General features: G+C 49.5%; 12 protein-coding genes across 12 annotated transcripts; 8 read left to right on the top strand and 4 right to left on the bottom strand.

Annotated features, from left to right (window-relative positions):
* The first annotated feature begins 1,182 nt into the window (after positions 1-1,182).
* EI90DRAFT_177406 (uncharacterized protein) lies at positions 1,183-2,480 on the top strand. Its single transcript, XM_039052189.1, has 2 exons — positions 1,183-2,143; positions 2,202-2,480. Exons 1-2 carry the CDS (start codon positions 1,520-1,522, stop codon positions 2,202-2,204), a joined length of 627 nt encoding a protein of 208 aa, XP_038919266.1. The 5' UTR covers positions 1,183-1,519; the 3' UTR covers positions 2,205-2,480.
* Positions 2,481-3,992: 1,512 nt separating this feature from the next.
* Positions 3,993-5,289, top strand: EI90DRAFT_177268 (uncharacterized protein). The gene is made up of 2 exons (XM_039052188.1): positions 3,993-5,131; positions 5,195-5,289. The coding sequence occupies exon 1, from the start codon at positions 4,176-4,178 to the stop codon at positions 5,019-5,021; it is 846 nt and encodes a 281-aa protein (XP_038919265.1). The 5' UTR covers positions 3,993-4,175; the 3' UTR covers positions 5,022-5,131; positions 5,195-5,289.
* A 129-nt stretch (positions 5,290-5,418) lies between these two features.
* EI90DRAFT_3045780 (uncharacterized protein) lies at positions 5,419-6,208 on the top strand. Its single transcript, XM_039059432.1, has one exon. The coding sequence runs from the start codon at positions 5,637-5,639 to the stop codon at positions 6,084-6,086; it is 450 nt and encodes a 149-aa protein (XP_038919264.1). The 5' UTR covers positions 5,419-5,636; the 3' UTR covers positions 6,087-6,208.
* Positions 6,209-6,809: 601 nt separating this feature from the next.
* EI90DRAFT_3045777 (uncharacterized protein) lies at positions 6,810-8,086 on the bottom strand. The gene is made up of 3 exons (XM_039059431.1): positions 7,735-8,086; positions 7,533-7,676; positions 6,810-7,455 (listed from the first exon to the last, which is right to left on the bottom strand). The coding sequence occupies exons 1-3, from the start codon at positions 7,780-7,782 to the stop codon at positions 7,144-7,146; spliced, it is 504 nt and encodes a 167-aa protein (XP_038919263.1). The 5' UTR covers positions 7,783-8,086; the 3' UTR covers positions 6,810-7,143.
* A 260-nt stretch (positions 8,087-8,346) lies between these two features.
* Positions 8,347-9,154, top strand: EI90DRAFT_3045775 (uncharacterized protein). The gene is made up of 2 exons (XM_039059430.1): positions 8,347-8,724; positions 8,805-9,154. The coding sequence occupies exon 1, from the start codon at positions 8,448-8,450 to the stop codon at positions 8,721-8,723; it is 276 nt and encodes a 91-aa protein (XP_038919262.1). The 5' UTR covers positions 8,347-8,447; the 3' UTR covers position 8,724; positions 8,805-9,154.
* EI90DRAFT_3169166 (peptidyl-prolyl cis-trans isomerase) lies at positions 8,776-10,646 on the bottom strand (the record flags this gene model as incomplete). Its single annotated transcript, XM_039066313.1, has 8 exons — positions 8,776-9,486; positions 9,510-9,565; positions 9,627-9,908; positions 9,968-10,057; positions 10,119-10,250; positions 10,315-10,331; positions 10,395-10,528; positions 10,590-10,646. 8 exons carry the CDS (start codon positions 10,644-10,646, stop codon positions 9,160-9,162), a joined length of 1,095 nt encoding a protein of 364 aa, XP_038919261.1. The 3' UTR covers positions 8,776-9,159.
* A 327-nt stretch (positions 10,647-10,973) lies between these two features.
* On the top strand, positions 10,974-11,571 carry EI90DRAFT_2911527 (uncharacterized protein; the record flags this gene model as incomplete). The annotated part of the gene is made up of 4 exons (XM_039054425.1): positions 10,974-11,083; positions 11,162-11,207; positions 11,280-11,320; positions 11,388-11,571. Coding segments are annotated over 4 exons (381 nt in total), but the record flags the coding sequence as incomplete, so codon positions are not given.
* A 1,157-nt stretch (positions 11,572-12,728) lies between these two features.
* Positions 12,729-13,606, bottom strand: EI90DRAFT_3152609 (uncharacterized protein). The gene is made up of 4 exons (XM_039065805.1): positions 13,542-13,606; positions 13,175-13,482; positions 13,020-13,103; positions 12,729-12,956 (listed from the first exon to the last, which is right to left on the bottom strand). The coding sequence occupies exons 1-3, from the start codon at positions 13,589-13,591 to the stop codon at positions 13,048-13,050; spliced, it is 414 nt and encodes a 137-aa protein (XP_038919259.1). The 5' UTR covers positions 13,592-13,606; the 3' UTR covers positions 12,729-12,956; positions 13,020-13,047.
* Positions 13,607-15,153: 1,547 nt separating this feature from the next.
* Positions 15,154-19,521, top strand: EI90DRAFT_3152608 (uncharacterized protein). Its single transcript, XM_039065804.1, has 9 exons — positions 15,154-15,389; positions 15,443-16,516; positions 16,546-16,572; positions 16,633-16,851; positions 16,911-17,682; positions 17,738-17,765; positions 17,818-17,965; positions 18,020-18,951; positions 19,012-19,521. Exons 1-9 carry the CDS (start codon positions 15,243-15,245, stop codon positions 19,328-19,330), a joined length of 3,666 nt encoding a protein of 1,221 aa, XP_038919258.1. The 5' UTR covers positions 15,154-15,242; the 3' UTR covers positions 19,331-19,521.
* Positions 19,522-19,961: 440 nt separating this feature from the next.
* On the top strand, positions 19,962-20,737 carry EI90DRAFT_175493 (uncharacterized protein). The gene has a single exon (XM_039052136.1). It carries the CDS (start codon positions 20,162-20,164, stop codon positions 20,702-20,704), a length of 543 nt encoding a protein of 180 aa, XP_038919257.1. The 5' UTR covers positions 19,962-20,161; the 3' UTR covers positions 20,705-20,737.
* Positions 20,738-20,747: 10 nt separating this feature from the next.
* EI90DRAFT_2911907 (Alpha/beta hydrolase fold-1) lies at positions 20,748-22,014 on the top strand (the record flags this gene model as incomplete). The annotated part of the gene is made up of 6 exons (XM_039054436.1): positions 20,748-20,889; positions 20,942-21,140; positions 21,222-21,366; positions 21,428-21,568; positions 21,635-21,747; positions 21,807-22,014. Coding segments are annotated over 6 exons (948 nt in total), but the record flags the coding sequence as incomplete, so codon positions are not given.
* Positions 22,011-23,177, bottom strand: EI90DRAFT_175490 (cytochrome b-c1 complex subunit 8). The gene is made up of 5 exons (XM_039052135.1): positions 23,017-23,177; positions 22,939-22,949; positions 22,791-22,845; positions 22,496-22,609; positions 22,011-22,426 (listed from the first exon to the last, which is right to left on the bottom strand). The coding sequence occupies exons 1-5, from the start codon at positions 23,054-23,056 to the stop codon at positions 22,341-22,343; spliced, it is 306 nt and encodes a 101-aa protein (XP_038919255.1). The 5' UTR covers positions 23,057-23,177; the 3' UTR covers positions 22,011-22,340.
* Positions 23,178-24,467: the final 1,290 nt, after the last annotated feature.

Raw genomic sequence — 24,467 nt, 5'->3', positions numbered from 1 at the left:
CCAACTATTGACGACTTCCCAGCCACCACGTTCCTTACAAGAGGCTTTCACCTCTCTCTCGTTCTCTTAATCCGTCTATACTTATTTATCTGCGCCTTGTTGTTAACACTCTGAGGCTGGGATGCTGCACGCCGGTGAAACCAACCAACGCGACAACCATCATGAGAAATTCTGGATTGAACGTAAAGCACCGAGTTCCACGACGTCCCCTGCTTTAGGCCCCCTAAGCCACATCGGCCCTTCTGGCCGCCAACACCAATGCCTACACGGTGAGCATTGGGTTCTGTCCCCTGAATACCTTGCATGGTACTCAGCACAACATGTTCCAACATGTCGCGTGTCCTTTCTCCCCTCTAACGACTAATCCGCAAGCAATTTCTCTGCACCGATTTTTCGACTGCACCCACGACGACATTAGCAGACACCAGCTCGTCCTCCGTATCCTCCGTAGACCCGCCTCAGAATACCAGCAAAACATCACCGCCCACGGGTCCGGGCGGAAATTCGTCGTAAGTCCCTACTGTATTCAATAAATACACCAGAAAATCCGCGCTCTTACTCACCTTCATCGACTCAAAGCACAACGACAAGCAACTATACCATTTGGATAGCTCATCAATAATCCCCACATCCTCGAAATATTAACTCGTGCACACACTAGCCGCATTTCTTCAGTCACTACTACGTCGACAACAACCCCACAACTCCCAGCGACTCAAACGTATTCAACCTCGTCACCAAGCAGTGAAAAATTAAGCTCGACGGATTCGGGTGGAAGTGTTTACACGATTAGCCAGGCATGTTCAATGCTGAGCAACGCGATCGCCTATTGAGGAACTTTCGTAGCTTGTCCCCGCACCCACTTCCTCCTCGAAACCGACCGCGTAAGTAGAGATGTCCGCAGGTATTTTCAGGATCTTTGTTTGAGACCCTTGTCCCCCAGTTTCTCTTCGAACACGCGTGGAATTGCTGGTATCTCGGGTACGTATCCAGAGTTAAGTAAGCAATGTCCCTAGCGCTGATGTTTACGCCCATGCAGTGCTGTGCGTGGTTATTGGGGTGGCACTTGCTGTGTTATGCCACAACTGGATTAGAAGACGAAGACGCAAAAATTCTCACGGTATGCGCCGCTCTGGATTGAATTTATCAATCAGCTGTTTATCTCCAAATGGATTAGGGTCTACAACGAGGGAATCTATCTTCCGACCTGGCGACTCACAGGCGGCTGCCGGTCGCGGCCGCGATCACCACTCCACAGGTGGCCATCACGCTGGCAAGGTGGCGTATGTCGATGCTGGTGATGGAACTGGCGCTCCAAGCAGTGGCTCACATGAAACCCATGGGGTGTACGATCAACCCCCTTTGATGGCTAGCGGCTCTTCCAAGTATCCGTCGCAATTCCCTCCTCCCACTGTAGCACGCCTAGATAGGGAGCATATGCTGGACGATGAGTTTTCGCTGACGGAATCAGAGCGGTACAACCCTTACGTTGTTCAAGATCTCCCCATTGGTAAAGAGAATGATGTTCGTGATAAGAGGTCCACCATACAACAGATTACCCGGCTTTGTATTCACCGACGGGAAAGGTGGATTTTCTTCCTGGCAAAACGCGCACATGCAGTCGCAGCTCTCAGATGATCAAAGAGGCTACACTGGGTTTCCCTCGTATTATACGCATCCTCAACCACCAATCATGACTAGCTATCACCATCCGGATGACCCTCTTGCAAACCCCCAACTAGGGCAGGGACCATCATCGCCTGCGGAGAGCAATGGCAGGCGTAGGTCAGCCAACACATGGTCAGTATCCCACAAGCACAGGTCGGATGGCACAACCGGACTCTCAACCTATACACTGGAATCGGACTTCTATGGTGGCTACGCAGAAGACTCCGCCTCCCCCGAGACACACAAGCATGACGCCGTAGTGGATGATCAAAGCGAGATCACGAGAAGACGCTTCACTTTGAATCGACCTGAAGTCGCAGGACCTAGCGAGGAGACGGGAGACCCTAGATTAGATGAGGACGCGATAGCACAAATTAGAACAAGGCGAGCAGCCTTTGCAGCTGGCCAGGTGGACAGTCACACCAGTGAGGTGACTCTCAGGGATGATCAGGACTACTCAAGGAGAATCCTTAAAGTGAGTGCGATTTTTTCCGTCAAATTGAGGGAACTCATGCGACAGCTTGACGATATAGTAATTCGCGTATATCTTGTGACTTTGGTGAAAAAAGCTGTGATATTCATGTAGATTAGAGTGTTGCCTTCGTTCATGTTCTTGTCCTTGCTCCTTCACCGTGTATCTGATGTATGTGCCCAACCCATACGGGATGCATGTTCGGTCCCTTTTGACACATGCCAAAACCTGACCGCCCATTTGCATATGATGTAAATATCTCTTTATGATTCAGATGATCGGTGTCCCATGCTGTTCATCCAGTGATCTAGTGACGGTGTTGATTTGGGTATCCCTTTGACACTGAACCAACCCCAGCATGTTCCACCCTTCACGTGGCGTTGCACTAGGCTCACAAGCTATATGGCGCAAAACTCGACTTACGTTGAGTAACAAGTCATGCCGGGTTGCCGAGTGGTTGTGAGGAATGAATAGGAGGCGCGCAACAAAGCGTGCGCAGGGTTACCACGGAAGCATCCTATATCTGGTTGCGAACGGAGCTTTGGGTGGTTTGGGCAGCCGCAGCACATAACTTGAAGCAAACGCTCACTTCCTTTGTCCTCGCCCACGTATATAATGAGGGTCTCAGTACCGCTTGACTGCATTAATCAACCTGTGCAGATACTCGCCACGAAAGGTGCAAAGCTTTGGGATCGCGTTGGGATAAATAACGTACAATACGGTAAGCCAATTCCAACTCGGGCTTTGGCCCATAACCACTCCTTCCCCGCGCCCGTCATTAGTCAGGCCCACTTCCCGGTGAGGACCTTGGACGAATGCAGACTATATGCTTACTGTTCTCCACATATGGAGAGTGGATAGGACCATGCGCCGTGGCGCAACACTTCTTGCATCCGAGACCGTCCACAAACTAATTCCCTTGTTTCCTCATCCCTTCCCATGTTTGTCCTTATCCCAATTATTCCCTAGACGCCTCTACTGTGCAGTTTTGGTTTCTTCGACGTCCCACCTAGCGTCACTATCGATAACCTACGCGTCCGCCACTTCATTCAGTAACCCAGATAATCATCAAGGAAGATGAACAATCCACCTAAAATTACGCATACAGTCCTCGCCCCAATCGTTGCCCCCTCGGGAATCGAAAATTCGCACTTAATACACTGCGCAACCATATCAGCACTTCAGATTCTCATCCACACTCCGGGAGAGCCGCTCTTTCGCGTTCTCAACCATCATACCAACTGCAAAACTACCGAGAGTTGCATTCTCTGCTGCCTGTCGAACTTTGTGCAAGTCTATTCCTCTACAGCTGTAGTGTCTTGGTCGAGTTTGGAGCCAATAGTGAATCGTCTTGACGAGCGCCACTCGGAGTATGAAAAGGATCGTTTTCAAGATTCCAATGAAGTCTTTAACACACTCATATCGGATCTGGACAGTTACGATCACCATGGTTCTAGGTTCGTGGACACACCTGACGACCTGTTGAAGATTTATCTCCTTCTCATCATTCGCCCGTTCTGCACAGCATTCGATCCCTATTCGAGTACGCTGTGCGTGAAGAGATACGTTTCGACGACTGCAATCACAGTTATGCAAGCACGGAGAATCAGTACGATGTTACGATTGGCGTTCCATCGTCTCAGGAACAAGGATCCGGTTACGTTATGAACCTTGGGACTTCCCTTTATCAGTATTTCAGCTACGAGAAGCGCGGGGTAGTCGAAAAACGGCGCTGTCACGAATGTGGCTGTGGAAGGAGTGGCGTCAGTGTTTCTCGACCTATGAACTCGCCTACCCATTTGGTAGTCCATCTGAACAGGAATCATGGGAGTGAGAGAAGCAGTTTGGCATGTAGGCCCCCTCCCATGATCGGTGTTCCTATCGAAAATCACGTCAGTCATCCTCGCCTTCTACTTATGGTCCTATTGGTTTACGCGCTCATGGACAGGGAGATGTTTTCTATCGTTTGTACGCGACTCTGCACCATCAGGGTCATGATGTCTACACGGGACATTACTTCGTTCGCCTTTTCTGCATGTCAGGGTGGTACACTGTCAGTGACTCAGATGTGACGCAGATGCGAAGTGCACCAGATGCTTCTAGTACACTCTGCACGGCATTCTATCAACGCGAGAGCCAACCTATCCCGATCCCTAGCCACCTTACTGTCTGCTCAGCGATTCCCTCAGTTGGAACAAGGCCCATGAAGAGGAAATTGGATGAGAGCGGATGTGGAGATGGTACCGAAATCCAAAGATCACGTCCCACCCATCCTTTCAACTCCGGAAAAAAATACAACCCTTACAATGTGCCAGAAGGCGTCCTTGCCCCCCACGCAGCGCCCCCACCAGTCGATATGACCCCAGATACGGCACCAGCACCTTACGCATCAACGGACTTTCCCCGCTACGTGACTGAGATCGCCCATTTTGGATCCAACATGTCAAACCTCGACGTGGGTCGTGTCGTGCCGACCCCTTACCACCCCACCTTCGCCAGCATGTGCTCAGGAATTCCCCCTACATCGTCAATACATACCTATTCCTTCCTTCCGGATAATGGCATTGCCATCACAGGAATGGAATACGATGGATTTGCACTGCAGGGGACGCCCCTAAGACCATCGGTGCCGTTGGTTACGCGAGCAGTCGGTGATGACTCTGGGAGGGGTGGTGTTGACAGATGGAGGCCTAGCGTGTGGAAGACAGGGTGCACTATTCAGCAATCCCGACGCTTTCGTCTCATGCTGGAAGGTGCCCTGCCTGCCTCCTTTATAGGAATCATCGAGTCTTACGCCCCAGAATGGCACTTTGGCCTCGATCGCGGGTACGGCTTTTTTATGGTGAATCCCGCATCGCATTCGGAGGGACCGAAGCCCTGAATAAACGGTTCGGAACTGAAACCCAAGCAATGGAATTCAGGCCGGTCGGGCAGAGAAATCCATTGGTATATTTTTCTATCTCCGCTGATACCCAGTACGATGTGCTATCGGTGAGTACCGGACGACACGATTTCCCTTGGACTGATTCTCACTCAACTTGTTTTGCGGCTTAGAGTTTTGCAAGACTTCTCCGGTTCTTGAATGGTACCACCCAGGGCTTAAACCTATTGCATCTCCGACTATGGGATGCTTCTGGTCCCTTTGAAGATTGGAATTTGGATAACTTCCAAAAGGGTATCGATTTAAGTGAGAAAGGTTTGATCGGGACTGTGGAAAGACACAGAGAAGGTCACATGGCGCATGTGAGTTATCATTAATATGTGTGACAGCAAGTCGACTTTCTGATTGCGTAACAGGTTTCTGTATGTGGCTCGGAGGACGACATCTTTGCGGTAGTTGCTGCATTCGTTCGCTACCTCGAGGACCGTGCAAATCGCGCCCAGGGCTTGTAGTCCCAAGTTCTTTCCTATTCCCCAGTTATACTGCTGCTAGGAGTCTCGCGGTGACATGTCGTTAAGTTCGGTGTGTCGTCACTGATGTAAGTATGCTAGGGCTATGCCATTCTCCACCGACACAAGCTGGCCAGAAAACTTACTCAACATCTTCGACATTACCCGAATCTCGTTATCTGAGCCTTACAACAAACCCCTCCACTATGCTCTCACTGACGGGTCCTTCACCTTCTTCCTTTCGCTGCCAGCCACCCCCGATGAAATTCGTCCGTGTGACGCCGTACTCTATTGTCTTATTACTCAACAGCAGAAGCCGATTCTCATTATGGAGATGAAAGATGACAGGTCGGACTTGCGCCTGAAGGCGGACGCCCAGATGCGCCAACGGTACGATGAGCTGCTTCGCCATTACCCCATTTCGAGCCTGCATGGGTTGAGCCTGCTGGGTACTTCCCTTCGCATTTATTGCGGTCGCGGGGACACGGGCGATATTACACCTTGCTTTGTTGACCACCCCAGCGCAGATTGTGTTTTTTCCACCCGACTTCTTTGAGGGGGAGTGGTATTCAGACATCTTGTCTCCGGCTGGATTCAATAGGATGCAGGGAATTGTTGCGATGCCAACGCCGAAGTCGCCAATAGAGGAGCAATGAGGTGGGGGCTTTTGGGATGGCCGGGCTTTTCTTTTCAATGAGCTCGACGTTTTCTATAGCTGTTACGAGCCCATCGTTGGTGTGTTGGCAAATTTGTCAAGCTATCTTTCGTTTCCCCGTTTCCCGTGGTGTCAAGCCTTGTTGCTAAGTGGAAGCAAAGAATAACTCTGCGTGAAAGAGTAGTGGTTGGCATGTTGCTAAATGAGACAGGCTCGTCTGCGCAAGAACTTCATTGTGCAAGCGCAAACCCATTCATAACTGGTGCAAGAAAAATTTTACTCATTGCTGAATGTCCTGAAATTGGGCATCAAACTGAGCCGGTTCAAATTTTTCAAATTTTGTGTTACGCTTGACACCTGCCAGTAATTGGTCCCGTGTGCACAGTAAGTAGATGCACCGATTTTTTTTGCACCTTGCTGTAAGTGAGCGCAGCAACAAGCTATTTTTTTTTTCGGGACTTGGATTGCTTTTATGAGTCAATGGGATTGGGCTGTTTAGTCTTGCGTGGGCTGTGTTTCTGCAGAGTTATTCTTGCTTCAATTTGTCAACAAGGTTTGGGTTATGCAAGTCAACTACGCAGAATTTACGACACAGGAAATGGGAAGATGGAAGATAGCTTCGTTCATGGATGGAAAATTCACCAACACACCAGTGATATCCTCCACTTGTGACAGCTGCTGTAGGAAAACCTCATTAACATCGGACAGGCAATAGCAGAGTCCCCTGGTCCAGAGCGCTCCGGAGGCTCCAGAGCGCCTGCAGGCACCTGGAGCACGGGGGGCGCCAGTCTGATTTTCGTGATCTGTGGCATGGTCGTACACATGCGTTCAGGGAAGAATGGTGGCAATCGGCGTTCGGAATGTAGCGAATTAAACATGAATGTAAATCGTGGATCATCGACGGAACGACCGTGTGAAGGCATGCAAGTTACAAAGGTGAACGAGGCACCTAAGGGACCTAAGTTGGTATGATTGGAGGGGTAGTGGAGAACGGAGTCGACTTCAGAATAGACATTATAGAGGAGTGTGTGCAGACGAAGAGAGAGGCATACTTAGAGGTCAAAGGAAGGGACGGGAATGGAATCGTGGATGGACCCGCTACGGAGTAGTAATAGTCCAGGAGCCTGTCATAAATCCCATGATAACGAGATTCGTGCAACGCGTTTTGGTTACGAGCAACGTTGAAGATGCCGAGCAGGGGGCTTTGCTCCAGTTGCCTGTCCGATTTTCGTGATGTGGCCAACTGACGTCGGTGAGGAAAGACATGATCCTAGCACGCATGCGTCAGTAATGGAACACCGTGATTGCGAGTCAAGGGTATACCAAGTGTGAGGGAGTGATGCCTACCGGTCGAGAAAAGATAGCTGCGGGTGCAGGCTCGTACCCAGTTTTCTTTGTTCGTGGACGTGGACGTGCGCGCGCGACACGCAATGTCGAAATGTAAAATAAGCTATTTCGGATGCAGGTTGTAAAACGCGGTGGCTTGGGATTCTGTGCAACCATAGGTGAGTGACAATTCATCCCCCAAATGCAATTTATCCGGACGAACCAATCCAGCTCCCCGAAGACCCAGGTTGAATAATTCGCTGCTGTGCATCAGAGTAACTGTCGTAGGATGAAGTAATCGAACTCCCTCTGCAGTTTATCTTTTGCGAACAAAGCATCGAATTAACGTCCAAGTGGCGCAAGTTGCGTGCGGGCTCGTTCCATTCACAAAGAATATTTACAAATCGAAGGAGATGTGACGGCTTCACACTCCTCACCAATTGAATGGCCCTTGCTGTCACGATCATTGAGCCAATGGGTTCCACTTGCGCTGTTTTAGTCGATATGGGAAATTCGGGTTCAACACAAGAAGCATGATTGTGATTACATTGGGTGCGAAAGTATACTAGCTTGCCTAGATAGAGTGCACATATAGAAAACAATCAGACGAACAGCGAGACGAGAGCCCAGATCGGGCTAGTCATAACAACACACGTACCAAGGCTTGTGAATAGCGGGTCCTCGGGATTACGTAACATTTACCACTTTCGCTTACGTGGCTGATCGAGGGCGGGCAGAGGTTCGCTAAATAAATGGCTATCTTGGTACCTGCAGTTTGGTGCCTTTACTGATGCCTTTCTCCACCGACACAAGTACAACGGGCTCCGTAACTATTCTCTCGCTGAAGGGTCCTTCGCCCTCCTCCTTTCCCCGCAGACCACCCTCGATGAAATTCTTGCACATGACAGCGTAGATTTTGTTTTGTTATCAAGGCGGATGCCCAGATACGCCAACGGTACGATGAGTTGCCTCGCCATTGCCCCATTCATTGCGAGCTTGCTGGGGACTTCCCTTCGCGTTTATTGTGGCCACAAGGACACGGGCGATATTACGCCTTGCTCTGTCGACCGCCCCAGTGCGGATTGTGTTTTTCTACCCGACTTCTTGGAGGGGGAGTGGGATTTAGACATCTTGTCTCCGGCTGGATTCAACAGGATGCGGGAGATTTCTGCGTATACCAAGGCCGAAGTCGCCAATATTGAAGAGCATTGAATAAGGTGGAGGTTTTTGATTGACCGTTTTTTTTTCAATGAGCTCGACGTTTTCTACAGCTGTTGTAGGTGGAAGATATTGCGAATTTGCCATCCCTGAACGAAGTTATCCCGTTTCCCGTGGTGCAAATTCTACGTAATTGACTTCCGTAACCCAAATTTTGCCGCCGAATGGGAGCTTCAAGCAAAGTGTAACTCTGCAGGAATACAGCCACGCAAGACTAAAAGCCCAAGCCCATCGACCAATAAAAGCAGTCCTCAGGCTCATGTACGAATTACTTTTGGTATAACGGTATTTCTGCACACGAGATCATTCCGGATCCGCCGGCCTAGCGTACGCGAAAGCCAGGTATGCATCCAAAAATTGACGTATGCGCTAACAAAAGGTCTCATTGTACATGCTGTATTCCCAATACCACAATTACATGCGAACCATTTTATGAAAATAGTCCTCTGAATGCCTTCTTTTGCTTCTCTCGCTTTTCCTGCTTACGGGCCTTTATCTTCTCCAGCTCTTTCCGGATTGCTTCATCGCTAGGGACGAGTTTACTCGCCTCGTTTAAGTCCTTTTCGGCTTGTTCATCTTCGTCGATCGCGGATTGTGCTAATGCACGGCGATATAAAGCTTTCCCTTTGTCTTGCACGCTTATGTCAGGGATGCGTAAAGCGCGCGAGGTGTGCTTGATGATGTCTCGGGCACGCTCGCCTGACAAGGGAGTGATTTTGAGAGTGGCAAGGGATATATTAAGAAGCAGAGGGGTAAGCTGGCATTGAAGGCAGATTTGACTTCATCGCTGGTTGACTCGGGTAGAACGAAGTGCACATCTAGATAACGCAGGGATTCTAGATCACATTTATATGGTAGTAAGCAAATATATAACAAAAAATTGAAGTTGAGACTAACTTTGATATTGGTCGAGGGCTTCATTGTACTTCCCAGCTTTGAACAATGAATTACTGTCTTCTCTAATTTCACGGGCGATGTTGATAACGGCCTCCACATTTTGCACGTCGATACTGGTTTCGTCATCCGGATAGTCTTCATATTTGCTACTCGGAAGATCGGGGTTTCTGTAGGTCACTGTACCATCATCCTCGTCGGGCTTCAGCTCTCCGGCTTTGGCAATCTTCACCGGAAGGATGGGCGCGTCCCCTGACGCCGTGGGAGTGTTCTCCATCGCTCGTACTGTAATGCAATATGAGATCAAACTAATGCCAAGAGAAGCAGCGATACACTTGGCTTACCAACAGACTTTCCCACAATCACTTCACCAAATATAACATGCTTGTCATCCAGGTGCGGCGTGGGGACGGTAGTGATGAAGAATTGAGAGCCTGAAAGTGATCCACGCTTTTCCATCGATCCGGCGCTTAAGGCAATCAGAGCCATACGTACCATTAGTATTCTTTCCAGAGTTTGCCATTGATAGTAGGAAAGGCTTGTCATGTTTGAATGCGAACGCTTCGTCATCGAACTTCTCCCCGTAAATGGACTCCCCTCCAGTGCCGTTGTGTCGCGTAAAATCGCCTGGGGCCGTATGCATCAAATTATGAACGGAAACCCGAATAAGCGATCACCGTTTCCCACATACCTCCCTGGACCATGAAGCTACGCGACAAAAGTTTGTTATCTTAGATGCAATTTCAGTTGACATGATCAGAAAGCGCCTACCCTTTGATGATTCGATGAAAACCTGATCCCTCATATTTCAAGTTTTCCCCCTTCTCTCCTGTACACAATGCCCTAAAGTTCTCAGCAGTCTTTGGGACTGCATCATTGAACAACGACATCACGATCCTGCCGACCTAGATTTGGGACAACGAGTCAGTGGTCAAAGGAATGACCCACAAATGAAAGCGAACCTACAATCCTTTCGCCAATGGAGATATCAAAGTACACTCTAGGTCTCGTTGATTCCGCCATATTCTCTTCTCTTTGGGTTTACGATGTTGCTGAGTCTGTAAGAAAGTTGCAGAATGTGCTCGAAATTCGAGTGTGGGAATATAAATCTGATCGGGCAACTCGTGATCACAATTGAATTGACTGACCATTCTGTCAGCGCTTGAGGAAGCCGGCCACCATGGCCTCGCTCAGTTTTTGTCAAGAATGGCAAGCAAATGATGCCCTCATCACTAGAGATTTCCAAACTAACTGCGTTCCCGCCTGCAGTAATAACTTGCTCTCGCCCAAGGTTCGTCTGGGTTGTTCTCTGTGTACCAAGCAGCTTGTTTATCTCTTGATCCCGGACGGCAGTCGGATCCCGTTCGTCGTGTAATGGTGCTATGGTGTCGCTCGTGTGGCGCCGAGCAACCAAGCCAGAACATTTGCGTGTACCGGGATGATCTGCTCACGATCACCAAGTGCGTACCGTGTTCGGTTTTTTGTTCTGAAACAGACTGACGTCTGCATGTGATGTCTCTTCCTGTAATAAACCTCAGAGAGAAGGCCGGGGTCACCCAGGATTTATACACAGATCCAACACTTGTGAGCCATCAACCCTGGTTCCTCCCGTTTTTCATGAGTTCATGTTTGACTTTAACATTTCGAATCGTCAAGCCGCATTGCAATATTGAATGCCCAGCGTGCCAACACCATGAGTATGCATACCTCTTTCCTGCCTTTTATCGCGAGGCTAGATCTCACAAACATGACGCATAAAATCAGTGCCGTCTTCTACCAAGATCAATCGAAACGGACAGAAACGCGGATGATCCTCTTTTACGTCTGTACACATTGCGGCACCAACTTTGTCGACCCGGCAGTGAGTACTCCTCAGATCCTCCTCCCACTCTGCACTATCCCAAATTGGGGGCAATTTGCTTACTCGTCGCTATCATCTCTTTCCTAAACCTACCTAGGTGAACCAAAAGGGGGCAGAGCTCGCCGAAGATGGCGCTGATTAATGAAATGCCCTCAGGATCCGTCAACTCAACCCGGGTACTTTGAGGTCTGGGTACATACACAATTTTCCCCTCGCCTTCAAAACGACAGCACAACCTTTCGCACACTCAGCCACACGCAGGACCTTTGCGCTATTGATGCTTCTAATGATGAAGTGAGCTATTTAGTGCAGGGACGAATCGGGCCGATTTTCCAGTGTTACCTAAGAGTTCCTCGCGCACACTGCACTTCACCCCAGTCTTCCTTTCTCGTCCTACTCTCTAGCCATGCCTCTCCACCCGGTCTTCGCCTCCTGCAATGCTTAAGCCTGACATCATGATATGTTCTAGACTAATATCTCGCTCTCAAGGGACCAGGGAGGGGATGATCACTCACCTTCTCGTCCCCACGGCGCGTGGCAACAATTTTTTTCAATATGATTGTTGCATGCACTGCATCTCACGAATACACTATGTACCGTCATACTAATCAAAACGAATCAGGCGAGCTGCAATTCAGTATACTAGTCCTATGGCTGACGCGCGGTCCTGCTAATCATGCCAAAAGAACAAGTGTATCAAGATTGCGGAGCACTCAGTGAGCTGCAGTTGGTTGGAAACCTATAAGTAGCCTCAGGGGGTTGTGTTACCGATGAGTCAACGTACCCCAACGAGTCGTGAGTCAGGGTATGTTGCTCAGGTTCAACCATAGTTTGCAATCATATACTTCACGCGACCAAGAAGGGTCCATCATTAATTTCCGTCGCCTGCTCATGTGTTCCTCCCGAAATATATCTCAGATCTGGGGATATATACGTACGTGTCATATCTCCGCTTCGTGATGAATTGCGTAGCCTTTGATTATAATCATGCTGCATGTCCGTGCGTGAGCTTTTACTCATACTAAGCCCGATTTTCACCTGTCTCAACAGCCAGTAGCCGATGCCATTCCATGGGCAGCCCCCACCGAGATCTATCCTACGATGAATTCCGAGAACCAAAGCTACCTTCTATCATCACGAAATTGATGTGAGAGATATATATACGGCCATAGTATTCATTGTTTAATGTTAAGAAGTTGAATAATGGTACATGTTGCTATGCGGAACGGAGGAAGAAAAGCCCACTCGACCAGCTCCAAGATCATCGCTAGGGGTAATAAATATTTGGAGACAGGAATGCAAGAAAGGCGAAGGTAACTCCTGGGTGCCATGTGAGGAGCAGCAGACGGGTTACCCAGAAGAAGGAAGGGGGGGGGGTGAAAAGAGAGCAATTAACTACAGCTGAGGCCGATGGCATTGATTGAAACTATTTGGCGTCGAGTAGGCTATTTTATAAGATTCAATTACTTGCGCTAGGCATTTGGCGGTGTGAGCTCAGGTTCAATAGGCAAGGACAGGTACAGCTTTGTGCTCACATTAACGCTGTTACGACGGACGAATGAATCACGGGAGGGGAGGATGAGGCCGCACCGAAGTGCGAGCGATGGTGACGAGATCGACTGAAGGAGGCAGGAATCCGTGCGTCAATTCTGAGGAGGCGGTCCAGCAGAATGTAACATTTTGCACTTACTGTCTTTCTGACCACTGAAGGAACGAGTGCGAACTTGACGTGCACGGACGAGTTCGTCTTCCGTCATGTTGATGCTCGTCGCACGCTTCCTCAACCCGCCAGTAGCACTGCCCAAGTCGGTCGACTCGGTCGCAGCGACAGAGCTGCTGGTATCATCAGCGGATTGATACTCGTCGAGTTCCTCAGGAATGTCGTAGTCCTCATCACCAAGGTCGAAGTGCTCGATTTCGTCGCGAATGGAGCCCCAGTTGTGTGAACCTGAACCACCCTTCTGGATGTGGTCGTCCAAGCCAGAACGAGAGAGCGACCTGCAAAGTTGCAAGTGTGAGAAGAAATACAGAGGTGGGATGTGGAGGTCCAGGCCTACCTGTCTCTGGCGAGGGCACGGGGGTGGGAAGCTCTCTGAGTACGGGTCATGATGCTGATGTGTGCAGTGGGTGGAAGTTGGAGGAGCAAAAGCTGAGCGTTGGGTTGAGTAGCGTTCGTTGATGGTTGGTAGTTGGGATAGGAGATAAAGAGCTAAAGCAGGGTATCCTTTGAGTGGGTTTATATAGGCGAAGGAATTATGGTTGCTCCCAAACGAGATCAGGTGAACTCCACCCAATTCGAGAATCCGATGGCAATTCCCATCCCCGTTTTGTTCTCCTCTCTTTCCATCAAATTCTTTCACTTCTTTCAGACATCTTATTCAACCAAGAACGTAACCTTTAATTAAAAGCCCTCTGTCAAACATTGGGAGGAAAGAAGTTGTAGGCAGGTGACCCAGCCTCTAAGAAATTGGTCTTGTGGGGTGAAATGCGCAAGATCGGCCGCTAACACCAAACTGTCTACCTCCGTCCGAGAGATCGGCGCCTCAACTCTGCCATCAATAGGGTAGGCCTTTCGGTCCAGCAACGTCTATAGCCCCGGAAAATCTCTTCGTCGTCGCTGTGGCCAGTCTCCCACGCTCACGGACTCTGGAGAAATGGCAATGCGGGGGTGGCTGTGTCCATCAATATCGGTCTTCGGACCACAAAATATGACACATGTCCGCAACGCTTAGTTGACGCTCTCCTGGCATCGTTGGGAATGTTGTGGGGAATACTCAGTGCAAGAGAGTATGCGGTGGGAATCACCAATTGGTATACTGAGGATAATAGGATTGCGACATTAACGTGATTCCCGAGAAGTCAATAAGAATGAGGAACTCCAACGTGAGAGATGTGAAAAGGATGAATCCGGTTTTCATTCCAGCCTAGCCTGCTATGGACACGCTAGCATGTGTGATACGGAAGAGGCATACTCTTGTGCTTGCTGACAAATACCACCACCTGGACCTAGCGGCTGAACACGGAGGGTACCAGAAGGTGAGGGTAATGAATAGAAGAAATTACTTCTTGGACCCACGCATTGCCCCTGGATGAAATTAAGGGATTTGGTGGAACGGGTCAGGATGAAAGTAGGAATCCTGAATGACATACATACCCCACGAATGACATGCAGCCCCGTCCACTCTCTTGGTCTGCTCAATTGGAATTGTGGCAGCAGCGGCCATAAATGGAACTGCCGAAGGATAGGACCAGCATGGCGCTTTCAGCTGGGGTTTCCAGCGATAGTGATGATATGAAACTGTTGAGATTGATTAGACGACCCTTTCTTGAACTGGAAGAGGCGTGATGAAGGGATCGGGAGCGCCCGGGCGGGCAGCGGTGTTACAATCGCTGCATTCAAGTAAGTCATAGGCGATGAGCGAGCAATTTGATGCGTGGGTAGCTAGCTATGGCCAACGGCCTTTAATAAAGGCGGGGGCTGATCCGCCCGATCATCCAAAATCCCATCAGTAAAATTCCGAGTGCCAGAAGAAAGGCTTGTGTGGTGAAAATGGCAGATTCCTTGCGGCTTCCAGCGGACTTCATGGCGATGGCCGCGATCTTATTGGGAGAACAATCATATTTGAATGGACGTGTAGTGCATCGGGTCTCGAAGAAAAGGAAGCGAGTCCAAGGGCAGTCTCTCTGCACATGCACCCTTCAAGATTTATCGACGCTCATGAAGCGCCAGGATCTGAGTCGAGATTGAGGCATGCTCTATGCGCGCGGCTCCTGAAGGAGAAGGTGGCTATGCAGATTCGGTTCCACCCGTATCAATCATCCCGCCGCGTCACTTCTCCTTATTGGGCACAGCAGGTTCACAGCTTGTCAGCGCACCACAACCACCCACCAAGCCGTCTTATAAAGTAAGCACCGCTGGTATCGTCTACATCACGCGTTTACCGACTCTTTCCTGCAGCAACCGACTATGTTCACTGTAAAGGCGGAGTATGCAGGGGAAACTCGCAAGATCCTCTTTCCTTATTTCCCATCATGGGGAGCGTTGATCGAGCAGGCGAGTGCCTCAGCCCCGTGTGTGCTGTACGCACCTTCTGATGCCTTTCTCTTTCTCCTTTCTCAGGTCTACAAAGTGTTCCGAGTGGACCAGTATTACTTATCAAACCTACTCCTTAGTTCGGAAACCCAGGGTGAGGACAAGATCCTTATAGCGACGGAGATCCATACGCCCGTGGAGTATATCCAGCATGTCTCTCCATTCATGAAAAATTATGGTCATGACGGCGTTCTGAGGTTCAGCGTGCAAGACAAGGTGCATCGAAAAGAACCTTCTAGCAGCAGCAGCCGCAGCGCGCGCAGCCAAGCACCCATGGAGGTGGACGACAGGGGAGAGCCTTTTAACCGCACCCCTCGATTTTCCCTTAGCATGAAACGTCGTCTGCATCCCCATTACCCGCCGAGGGGACCACGTCACAGATACTATACTGGGGATGACTCGACCTACAGTGATCGCTCCTCCCGCAGCAGGGTTTTCGGGAGGCATAAATCACTCTTCCCTCATCTCCCGCACATCCATCCCCGCATGCAGAGCGAGGAAGTGCGAAACTCAATGCCCATTGATGAGGACGAGAGTATGCTAGAGGGCGAAACCCAGCGCCGTTGGAAAACCATTGAAGAGCTCGAGAGGATTTGGTCGGATCCGCCTAATCGCAGTCGCAGTCCCTATCAAGGCATATTGAACCTGTCGTCTCCTTCGACCCACAACCCCAGCTCAGAATCTTCCGCCAGCGAGGAGGTCTCTCAACTCATTCAATCATTCGTCTCTGAGATCAATGACGTTTTGGCTAAGCATGGGATGGGCGAACATTCTCTTTCTGTCACTGGCGAGTCTGACGCCGCTCGGTCAGCGACCACCCCCGTGGTTGCACCGAAGGTTGAGGACAAATTTCTCCACCCTGGATACCACTGCGATTATTGTCTGAGTACCATTCGTGGTACCAGGTTCAAGGCAAGTGGCTTTCCCGCCTCATCATCTGTACCGGCATGACTGAAACGGAGCTTTAGTGCACCAACTGTCATGACTTTGACTTGGTGAGTTATTGTTCAACCAGGTGTATAAGACATGGTTCCTGATTTGCTTCTCAATCTTAGTGCGAAAATTGTGTCAAGGTCCACTTCGCAAAGTTGGATCACGATCCATATCATCATTTCATGGAAATTCCGGCTCCTGGCACTGAGACCCCTATACCCAGCACGCCTGTGGTTCCGGCTCCCGAAGAACCTGCACGTCATGCAGCGAGCTGTGATCTCTGCAACGCGACTATCTATGGGGTCAGGCACAAATGCCGCAATTGCCTAGATTATGACATGGTAAGTAGTTTATATACTACTCACGGCGTATGGGGTCTTTACGATCCGGGTGCAACCAGTGTTCCGAATGCTTCGAAAATCATCGAGGCGAGCACAGTTTTGAACATGAATTTGGGTCATATGCAACCCCTGAAGAAGTTGTCCTGCTTCATTATCCCATCGAGGCCCCTGTGCCCTCGCCGCCTGCTGTGCAGCCATCGGCCAACTACCTGCTCACCCCGAATATTCAGCATGAACCAGTCCATGCGGCCACTTGCGACAAATGCTTTGGCACTGTTGTTGGGATTCGCCACAAATGTCTTGACTGCGAAGACTATGACCTATGCAATGAGTGCTTCCCCGGAAACTCTCTTCTCCACTTCAACGGTACTCATCGTTTCTTGCACTTGGATGAGCCCAAGCGGATTGTCGTCACCCGAGTCTACGATGATGATCCTTCTCCTGTCAACGAAGAAGGGCAGAGCGCGACACTCCCCGAGGATAGCCATGTTCAGCATAACGCAAGATGCGACTTTTGCGGGCGCATTATTCTTGGATTCAGGCACAAATGTCTTGATTGTGAAGACTTTGATCTTTGTAATTCTTGCAAGACCAACGCTAGGGAGGCACACGACATGAGTCATACTTTTGTGAAGTTCAATACCCCAGGTGAAGTCGTCGTTTATCGAAGGCCGGAACCTGCAGCGACCACCGTTCCTCCATTATCAGCTCCACCAGTCCCGCCAGCTCCATCAGATCAACCTCAAGATCCTACTGTTGTTCATAATGCCATGTGCGACCTTTGTGACTCGCGCGTTGTTGGTGACCGTTACAAATGTACCAGATGCCCAGGTCGGATATTCCATCTACTCTATCGCCATCCCAGTGTACTGAACTTCGTGACCAGATTTCGATGTGTGCCGGGCATGCTTCCCGTGAGTACCGGTATTTGATTAGTGACAAGCTGGTGTTGATAATTTGCTCTAGTCTTTCGCCCGAGGAACATCCGTATCATGCATTTGTGAAGGTATCCAGACCTGAGCAAATTATGACGCCTATTGTCGAGCAATATACAACGGTGCACCCCGCTAATTGCGATGTATGCCACAATCATATTATTGGCATCCGTTTCAAGGTACGTTTGAAGCAGCATGATTGTTTGGTTGGTTGTACTTATCCCTTTCCGCAGTGTCTTCATCCGGATTGCCCAGATTTCGATCTTTGCCAGCATTGCGAGGCTCTTCCTATTTCCGTTCACCCCACAAATCATCCGCTTGCCAAGTTCAAGGATGATTACACCATTAACGAGTCTAGGTTCGAGCGTGTGTTTGAGTTCATACGAACGACTGCCTTGAAGGACACGGTGGACACGATGATACCATCTGGTCCTTCCCCTCTTCTACCTCCATTGTTAGCGCTTGGTATCGAATCTCCTCCCTTGCCTTCATTGCCAGCACTCGGTATCGATGGGCTCATTCCACGAGCGGAGTCGCCTCAGGAAGAGGGACTACTCTTTCCTAGGGTGCCCCAGGTTGAACGACTACTACTCCTGGAGGAAACTGAAGAGATGAAAATGCGTGACGGAGCTACCGGCATCACCGTTGTTCGATCGCCTCACGAGACGCCCGAAACTGAAAACCCTTTTGCTGATCCCATCTTGGAGACAGAGAGAACAACAACTGTGGAAGTTACCGCTCCTCAGATTATGACATATGAAGAAACAGGTCTAGATTCTCCTGCACGGGTGATGACACCGATCTTGGGCGGCAAGCCCCTGAGCCCTCGTTCCATCAGCCTTCAAGCCTCCTACATCGCTGATAACAACGTTGACGATGGTCATGTCTTTCCTCCTGGTGCAGAGTTTGTCAAGTCCTGGCTCATGAGCAACCCTGGTGCCGTCCCATGGCCGGAGACCACCCAGTTAGTCTTTGTCGGTGGCGACCGCCTCTCATCTGGGGATGTTGCTAACAACGCGTACCATGTTGGTCGAGTGGAGCCTGGTGCTGAAGTTGATGTACATGCTCACGACATGAAGGCTCCGGAAGAGCCTGGCAGATATGTGAGCCACTGGAGGCTTAGCGACGGTGAAGGCAAACTCTTCGGCGATCAGTTGTGGTGCGAGTAAGCAATGAGCAACCCATTTCCTCGTCAATAATGATGGCTGACAACTTTGTTACTTAGCATCAATGTGGAGCAAATTCACAGCTCTCTTCCATCTTCAATGTCATCCTCGTCTGTGATTCGAATGCCTAGCGCTGCTCCGCAGGACGAAGTACCAGCCAATCAAACTGAGGAGCGCTACCCAACCCCGAACGAGGTCCGCTCTCCTGGCACGCTCTTGTCCTCCGTCGGAACAGCTACGATCTCCAGTGCGTCCGGGCTCAGTGACAGTGGAGATAGCGATTGGGAAGATGCTAGAGCTATGCCTGCGCCACGGAGGCGTGATTCTAATGAGTTTATATTCGTTGATGAGGACGATGCCGATGGGGATGGTCATTGATTCGTTTGTACACTACTGAACGACTTTTTCTCTTTTTTTTTTTTGCATTGGGTCAACTTCCACCATTCCCCCACTCATTGATCCCAGTCTTGAGCTTGGACTGACTTCAAGAAAAACAGATTCTATCTTTGGCTTGGTTTTCTCTTGTCTGCCTGTAATATATGGTTTCTGAATCATGGATGTTTGATGAAAAATCTCTGGTTGGCACCTCCCTGATACGTGGTCGAGGATGAAGGTGTCTGTTCTCACTTTGTGATCCGAGTGTCTGCATTTCAGGCCGAAACCGGGTTTACTTCCGGCAGTGAACAACAATTTCCCCAAAGCAGCCCCAGCAGCTCTTGAGTGGAACTGGTACCAAAGTGTACATGTGCTCATCACTTGGCTTGCCAGTTCAGATCCTTCGCTTGAACACGGACCGGACCCGTCATACACACATGAACCGATCACATCACAGCTGTACGGCTATTCGAGGTGTTACTCTATTCCAATAGGCTTAGAAACCATCAAGTAGCGATCATCTTGATGTGTGGATATTTAGCATGCAAATTTCAGGCTGCTCCCGAGAGTACTAAGGGCAGGAGTAGTATGTAGATCCTGCTCCATCATTGACGAGTCAACCACTTACGGATATTCGGAAATTGTGTGGCGGTAGGATCGGTTATTGCCTTGGATTACCGGTCCCGAGGTTGGGTGTGGTATTTTAACAGGAACTGCAGTCTGAGCGTTTGGTCTTCGTGTCCCACGCGTCTACGGCCCTCCTATAGCATCTATTTCTGTCTACTCCCGTTGAGCGATCAGTTCTGAACCGTACCTGATAGTCGGAATACAGTCATGACCTCTTCCTACCCCCGACCTGACGAACGGCCGAGGCACACATCCATAGCTACCCGGGACGCATCAGCTATACCTCAATTCTCACCAAGTATTCCCCCAGTCCTTCCGCCTTTGCCCTCTCCCCCTCGAGATCCGGACTTTCTTACCGGATACACCGTCACCACGCACTTGGTCCCAGCTGCTTCACCTCGCGAGTCCATATTTCAAGAAAGACGTCATGCTGGAGACTTCCCATCTATCTCGCCCGTGATTCCTTCCGAGAAAGTTAAAACGAAGCAAGATCGAGCGGAATGGTCCAAGAGGATGGTTGAGGCACTCAATCGAAAGCGAACCGGCATCACAGAAGCAATGATACGGGCCGAGTCAACTTGGAGCCCTTTAGATTATACAGAAGAGGACGCTGGGCCTCTTCTGTGGAACGCCATCAATCGCTATGCTCGTTTTCAAGAGCAGAGAGACACACGAGACGTCGGGCTGACGGTCGTTATTGCGCATGCTAATGGGATGCACAAGGAGGTGAATCCGCTTGCATTCTCGTGATATGTTTTCATTTGGAGGTGGCTACATAAATTCTGCTCTCTAGACTTGGGAGCCGACGATTAAACATTTAATTGAGCTTAGTGATAACCCCAGGACTGGCATTCATGTAGACGAGATATGGTCGTTTGAGGCCGTTAATCACGGAGACAGCGCGCTCATCAACGAGGGGAAACTTGGAGATGTGTGTAAGTCGGATCGCGGTGTAACTGCAGAGCACCTTTAAGGACCGTTTCTCAGTTGATTGGATGGATAATGCTCGCGACATCCTTTCGTTTGTTGAGAATTACATACCAGATGGCCCTTTTGTCCCGACAACAACTCCTCTCCCAACACATCTTCCTCGTGTGAGCCCAGATGTGGCAGCAGAGCGACGGAAACAGGGGTTCAAGCATCGGAACCTCGTAGGGATAGGTCATTCACTGGGGGGTTGCAGCATGTAAGCCGAATTACATTGATCTGATCACATTTCAACGGTTTTCGATGATACGTCATTGGCACTGCGTTTGCGTTATACCAGTGCTAACGCAGCTTCTGCAAATTCGAATCTCTTCCATTCCCTCACCCTTGTTGACCCAATCATCTACTTCCAACCCTCAGAATGGACTACACGATTCGCAGTGTCAGCGTTGACGCGAAGACAGCGTTGGGACTCAAGGAAAGGCGTTTTCTCCCATCCCTTGCCACGTTTACTTATCCCTCTTTCTGCTCGCTGCGTTTAGAGAGGAAGCATTGTTGCTTTTCAAGAAATCACCTTTCTTTGGAGCATGGAAGCCAGAGGTCTTAGAATTATATGTCAAGTATGCATTGGCCGATATCCCACGCGAGAAAGGGGGTGGAGTGAAGCTGAAGATGAGCGGATTTAGCGTAAGCGGCGGAATTTCTTGATAAGGTTGACCTACTTCTCTACTTTCATTTTTCATATTCATGCAGGAAGCATCCGTGTTCGTGGAGCAATTTTTCCCTCTCGAGACAGCTCAACAGCTAGAAACATTGGATAGTATGGTTAAGTTGAGATGGATTGTCGCGGGGAAGGACGTTGATCTGTAAGTTGCCGATGGATAATATGAGTTTGTTCCTGACGTTTGATTTGTGTCACTTGCAGTGAAAAAGCAGCGCTCGTACAAGAGATGGTGTGGAGGAGAATAGAGAACAGTGCGAATGTACTCATCGAAGGGGCTGGCCACTTGGTGAGCACAGTACACTACATGATGGACTCCTGCTCGAACCTAAGTTTTGGCCTCACCAGATCGCTCAGGAGGCGCCGTATGAGCTTGGTTCGTTTATTAGTAAACTCGAAGATATGGTTGTGAACCACTGATGTTTTATCCCTTCAGCGAAGGAGACTGTATATGGTTGGCGTGTCATGTACGCTGAAAAGCAGGACCCTATCTGGTCACGATTGTAGTATCTATAGAAATTTACCGAAGTGAAGAGATCCCAGGCCAATATTTAGAATGGGAGAGTTAATTTGTTCAATCACATCCCACCTTTTGCTGATACTTTATTTGCATGAAAGTATTGATGCCTCACAGGATGCTTTTGTCTCAGTGTCAATATGTAATATTGTGCGTGGAGGGGAATTCCCCGAGTGTGCCTCGTTTGAAGCAGGTTAATTATTGATATGTCATGGTACAATCTAATGGCTACCATGCCCAGCAAAGTGGGCAGCCTTACTGTTGTTGTACGCATCGCGCTTTTTAGCCCAAACATACACAGCGTATGCTGCGAAAAGAGGCCAGAAGTCAGGGATAGTGAACCGAAAGGACACCGAGAAGTAGGTGGATAACGCACCAGTACCCAAGGGAAGAGCGAAATAAGGTACTTGTGCAGCTAGGCGACGGTATCCGTTGAATAGATATCCGGAGAGCACGCCCTTAAAAGCACGTTGCTGATTAGGCGCAAGAGCTGGATCAGGTGAAAAGGAGCATCAATATCGACTTGTACGGAGCTATGAAGTTGGAGCATGGAACAATCCTCCGCTAACATGATCGGGCCAATCGGATAGAGAGCGTCGGATACGATCCGTCATTGCCTTGGGCATGGCAGGGCTCGTGGGACAGTCCAAAGTGGAAGAAGGGAGACTTACAGTAGGATGTGATCCCTTTCTGTCGTGGTCCACCCAAATCCCCCCACCAGCCCATCTAGATAGCACCAATGGCCATAGCGACAAGGTGAGTTGAAGAGAAAATTTAGGCCCGCAGTGAGTGGGCAAACTCGGCAACTTGGGTACGTACCCAGGCTTTGCCTAGAAGCACCAAATTGCAACTAAACATCAGTTTATAGTATGTGGGGGAGTAGATAGGCAAGCGAACCTGTTGGCATGGCGCTCTGCGAGATTGCAGACGCCCTCATTTCGACTGCTTGTTTGGTTCGGTGTGAGGTACAAAATAATATTGCGGTGTTTGCCTTTGGCCGAACTGAATTCTTTCTGGGCGGTAATTTGAATTGGGCAGTCGGGGTCAACAAGCATACACATTGACAAGGTCAACTTCTGCAAGCGAGGCGCTGACGATTAACAGATTAGAAGCGCATAGCAGGTTCTTCTACATATCCTCATTTCCTTTTCTATTTTCCTCGTTTCGAGCCTAATCAGTTCACGTTGTATGTTCTGTTTTGCTGGCATCCTGGACTTGCGCTGACCTGTGACACGTCATATCGGGTTTGCTAGCTCGCTTAGACAGCGCCCTTTCCCTGTCCTTAGCATCTCCAGCATCTTTGATCGCGTCGTTGTAAGTATGCCACGTGTCATAACTGCAAGGTGACTAAAACTTGTGTCTGTGCATGTCTCAGTCAGGCCTAATATCCAACCAAGATGATCACTCATGAGACCTTGTACAACTTGGCGAACATTTTGGGGACTGTTGCGGTGCTGTTGACGATCTCGTACCACTTTGTTGCAGTCAATGCCAAGTCGCTGAGCATCGAGCAAGGCAATGGGGAGTGATATCGGTGGCATCGACGGACTAAACCGGGAGCGAGATTGCGTATGTAATAATTCGGGGAAGTTGAGTTGTGGCAAAAAAAGGGGTTGGGATTATTTGCAGATCTGAGTGCGAATATTATCGTTCATGGGGGTCAAATAAATCGCATTTGGTAGTAGAGAATTCTAGGTTCCGAGAGATGGAATTATTTTTCTTTCGTTGATCATTTGTTTTCTATCGGTTCCTGTGCACGGTTTTTTTCCCCCTTCCCTGTTCCGGGCGGCAGAAAGATGTTTGCAAATGGATATCGATGTCAGTCCAAGGTTATATCACTGCCATACTTGTCCATTAGTGCGTATGGGGCGGGATGTCGCGTGGCTCGGTTGGAGTTGGAATTCGAGTCACACCTGATCGAGAGCATGTTTATGGTATTCAGGTCGACGCGCGGCCTGTTTCCTGGATAACGTCAGATCATATCAAAGGGAAAATTAAAATAAAGAAACAGCCAACAAGAGGAATTAGGGAGGAGGGAAATCTCACAACGGCGTTGCCAAATCCACGTCAATCTACTACATACAACCATCGAGATCTATTAGCTACGCTTCTCTTCCGTTATGCCCGTCCCCTTTCCCGTCCCTCCCTCCATCGTCTTCCCTCGCGCTATGTCCCCCCGACGACGTGGTCAACCACTTGCTCCTTTTGGTCACACCTTCTTTGACGACACAACATCGGACTTAGCACTTAACTCCGTCTCACTTTACTCACAATCAAGGCGATTGGGATCCAAGCTGCTTAGGGACTGGCTAGGTGTCCGTGCGCTCGCCCAAATCATCGTTCACCGT

This window comes from Cantharellus anzutake (assembly GCF_015039405.1).
Source record: "Cantharellus anzutake strain C23 chromosome Unknown EI90scaffold_11, whole genome shotgun sequence".
NCBI classification, from domain to species: Eukaryota; Fungi; Basidiomycota; class Agaricomycetes; order Cantharellales; family Hydnaceae; genus Cantharellus; species Cantharellus anzutake.
The sequence above is the reverse complement of the archived record's forward strand: the minus strand, read 5'-3'. Positions and strand labels throughout refer to the sequence as shown.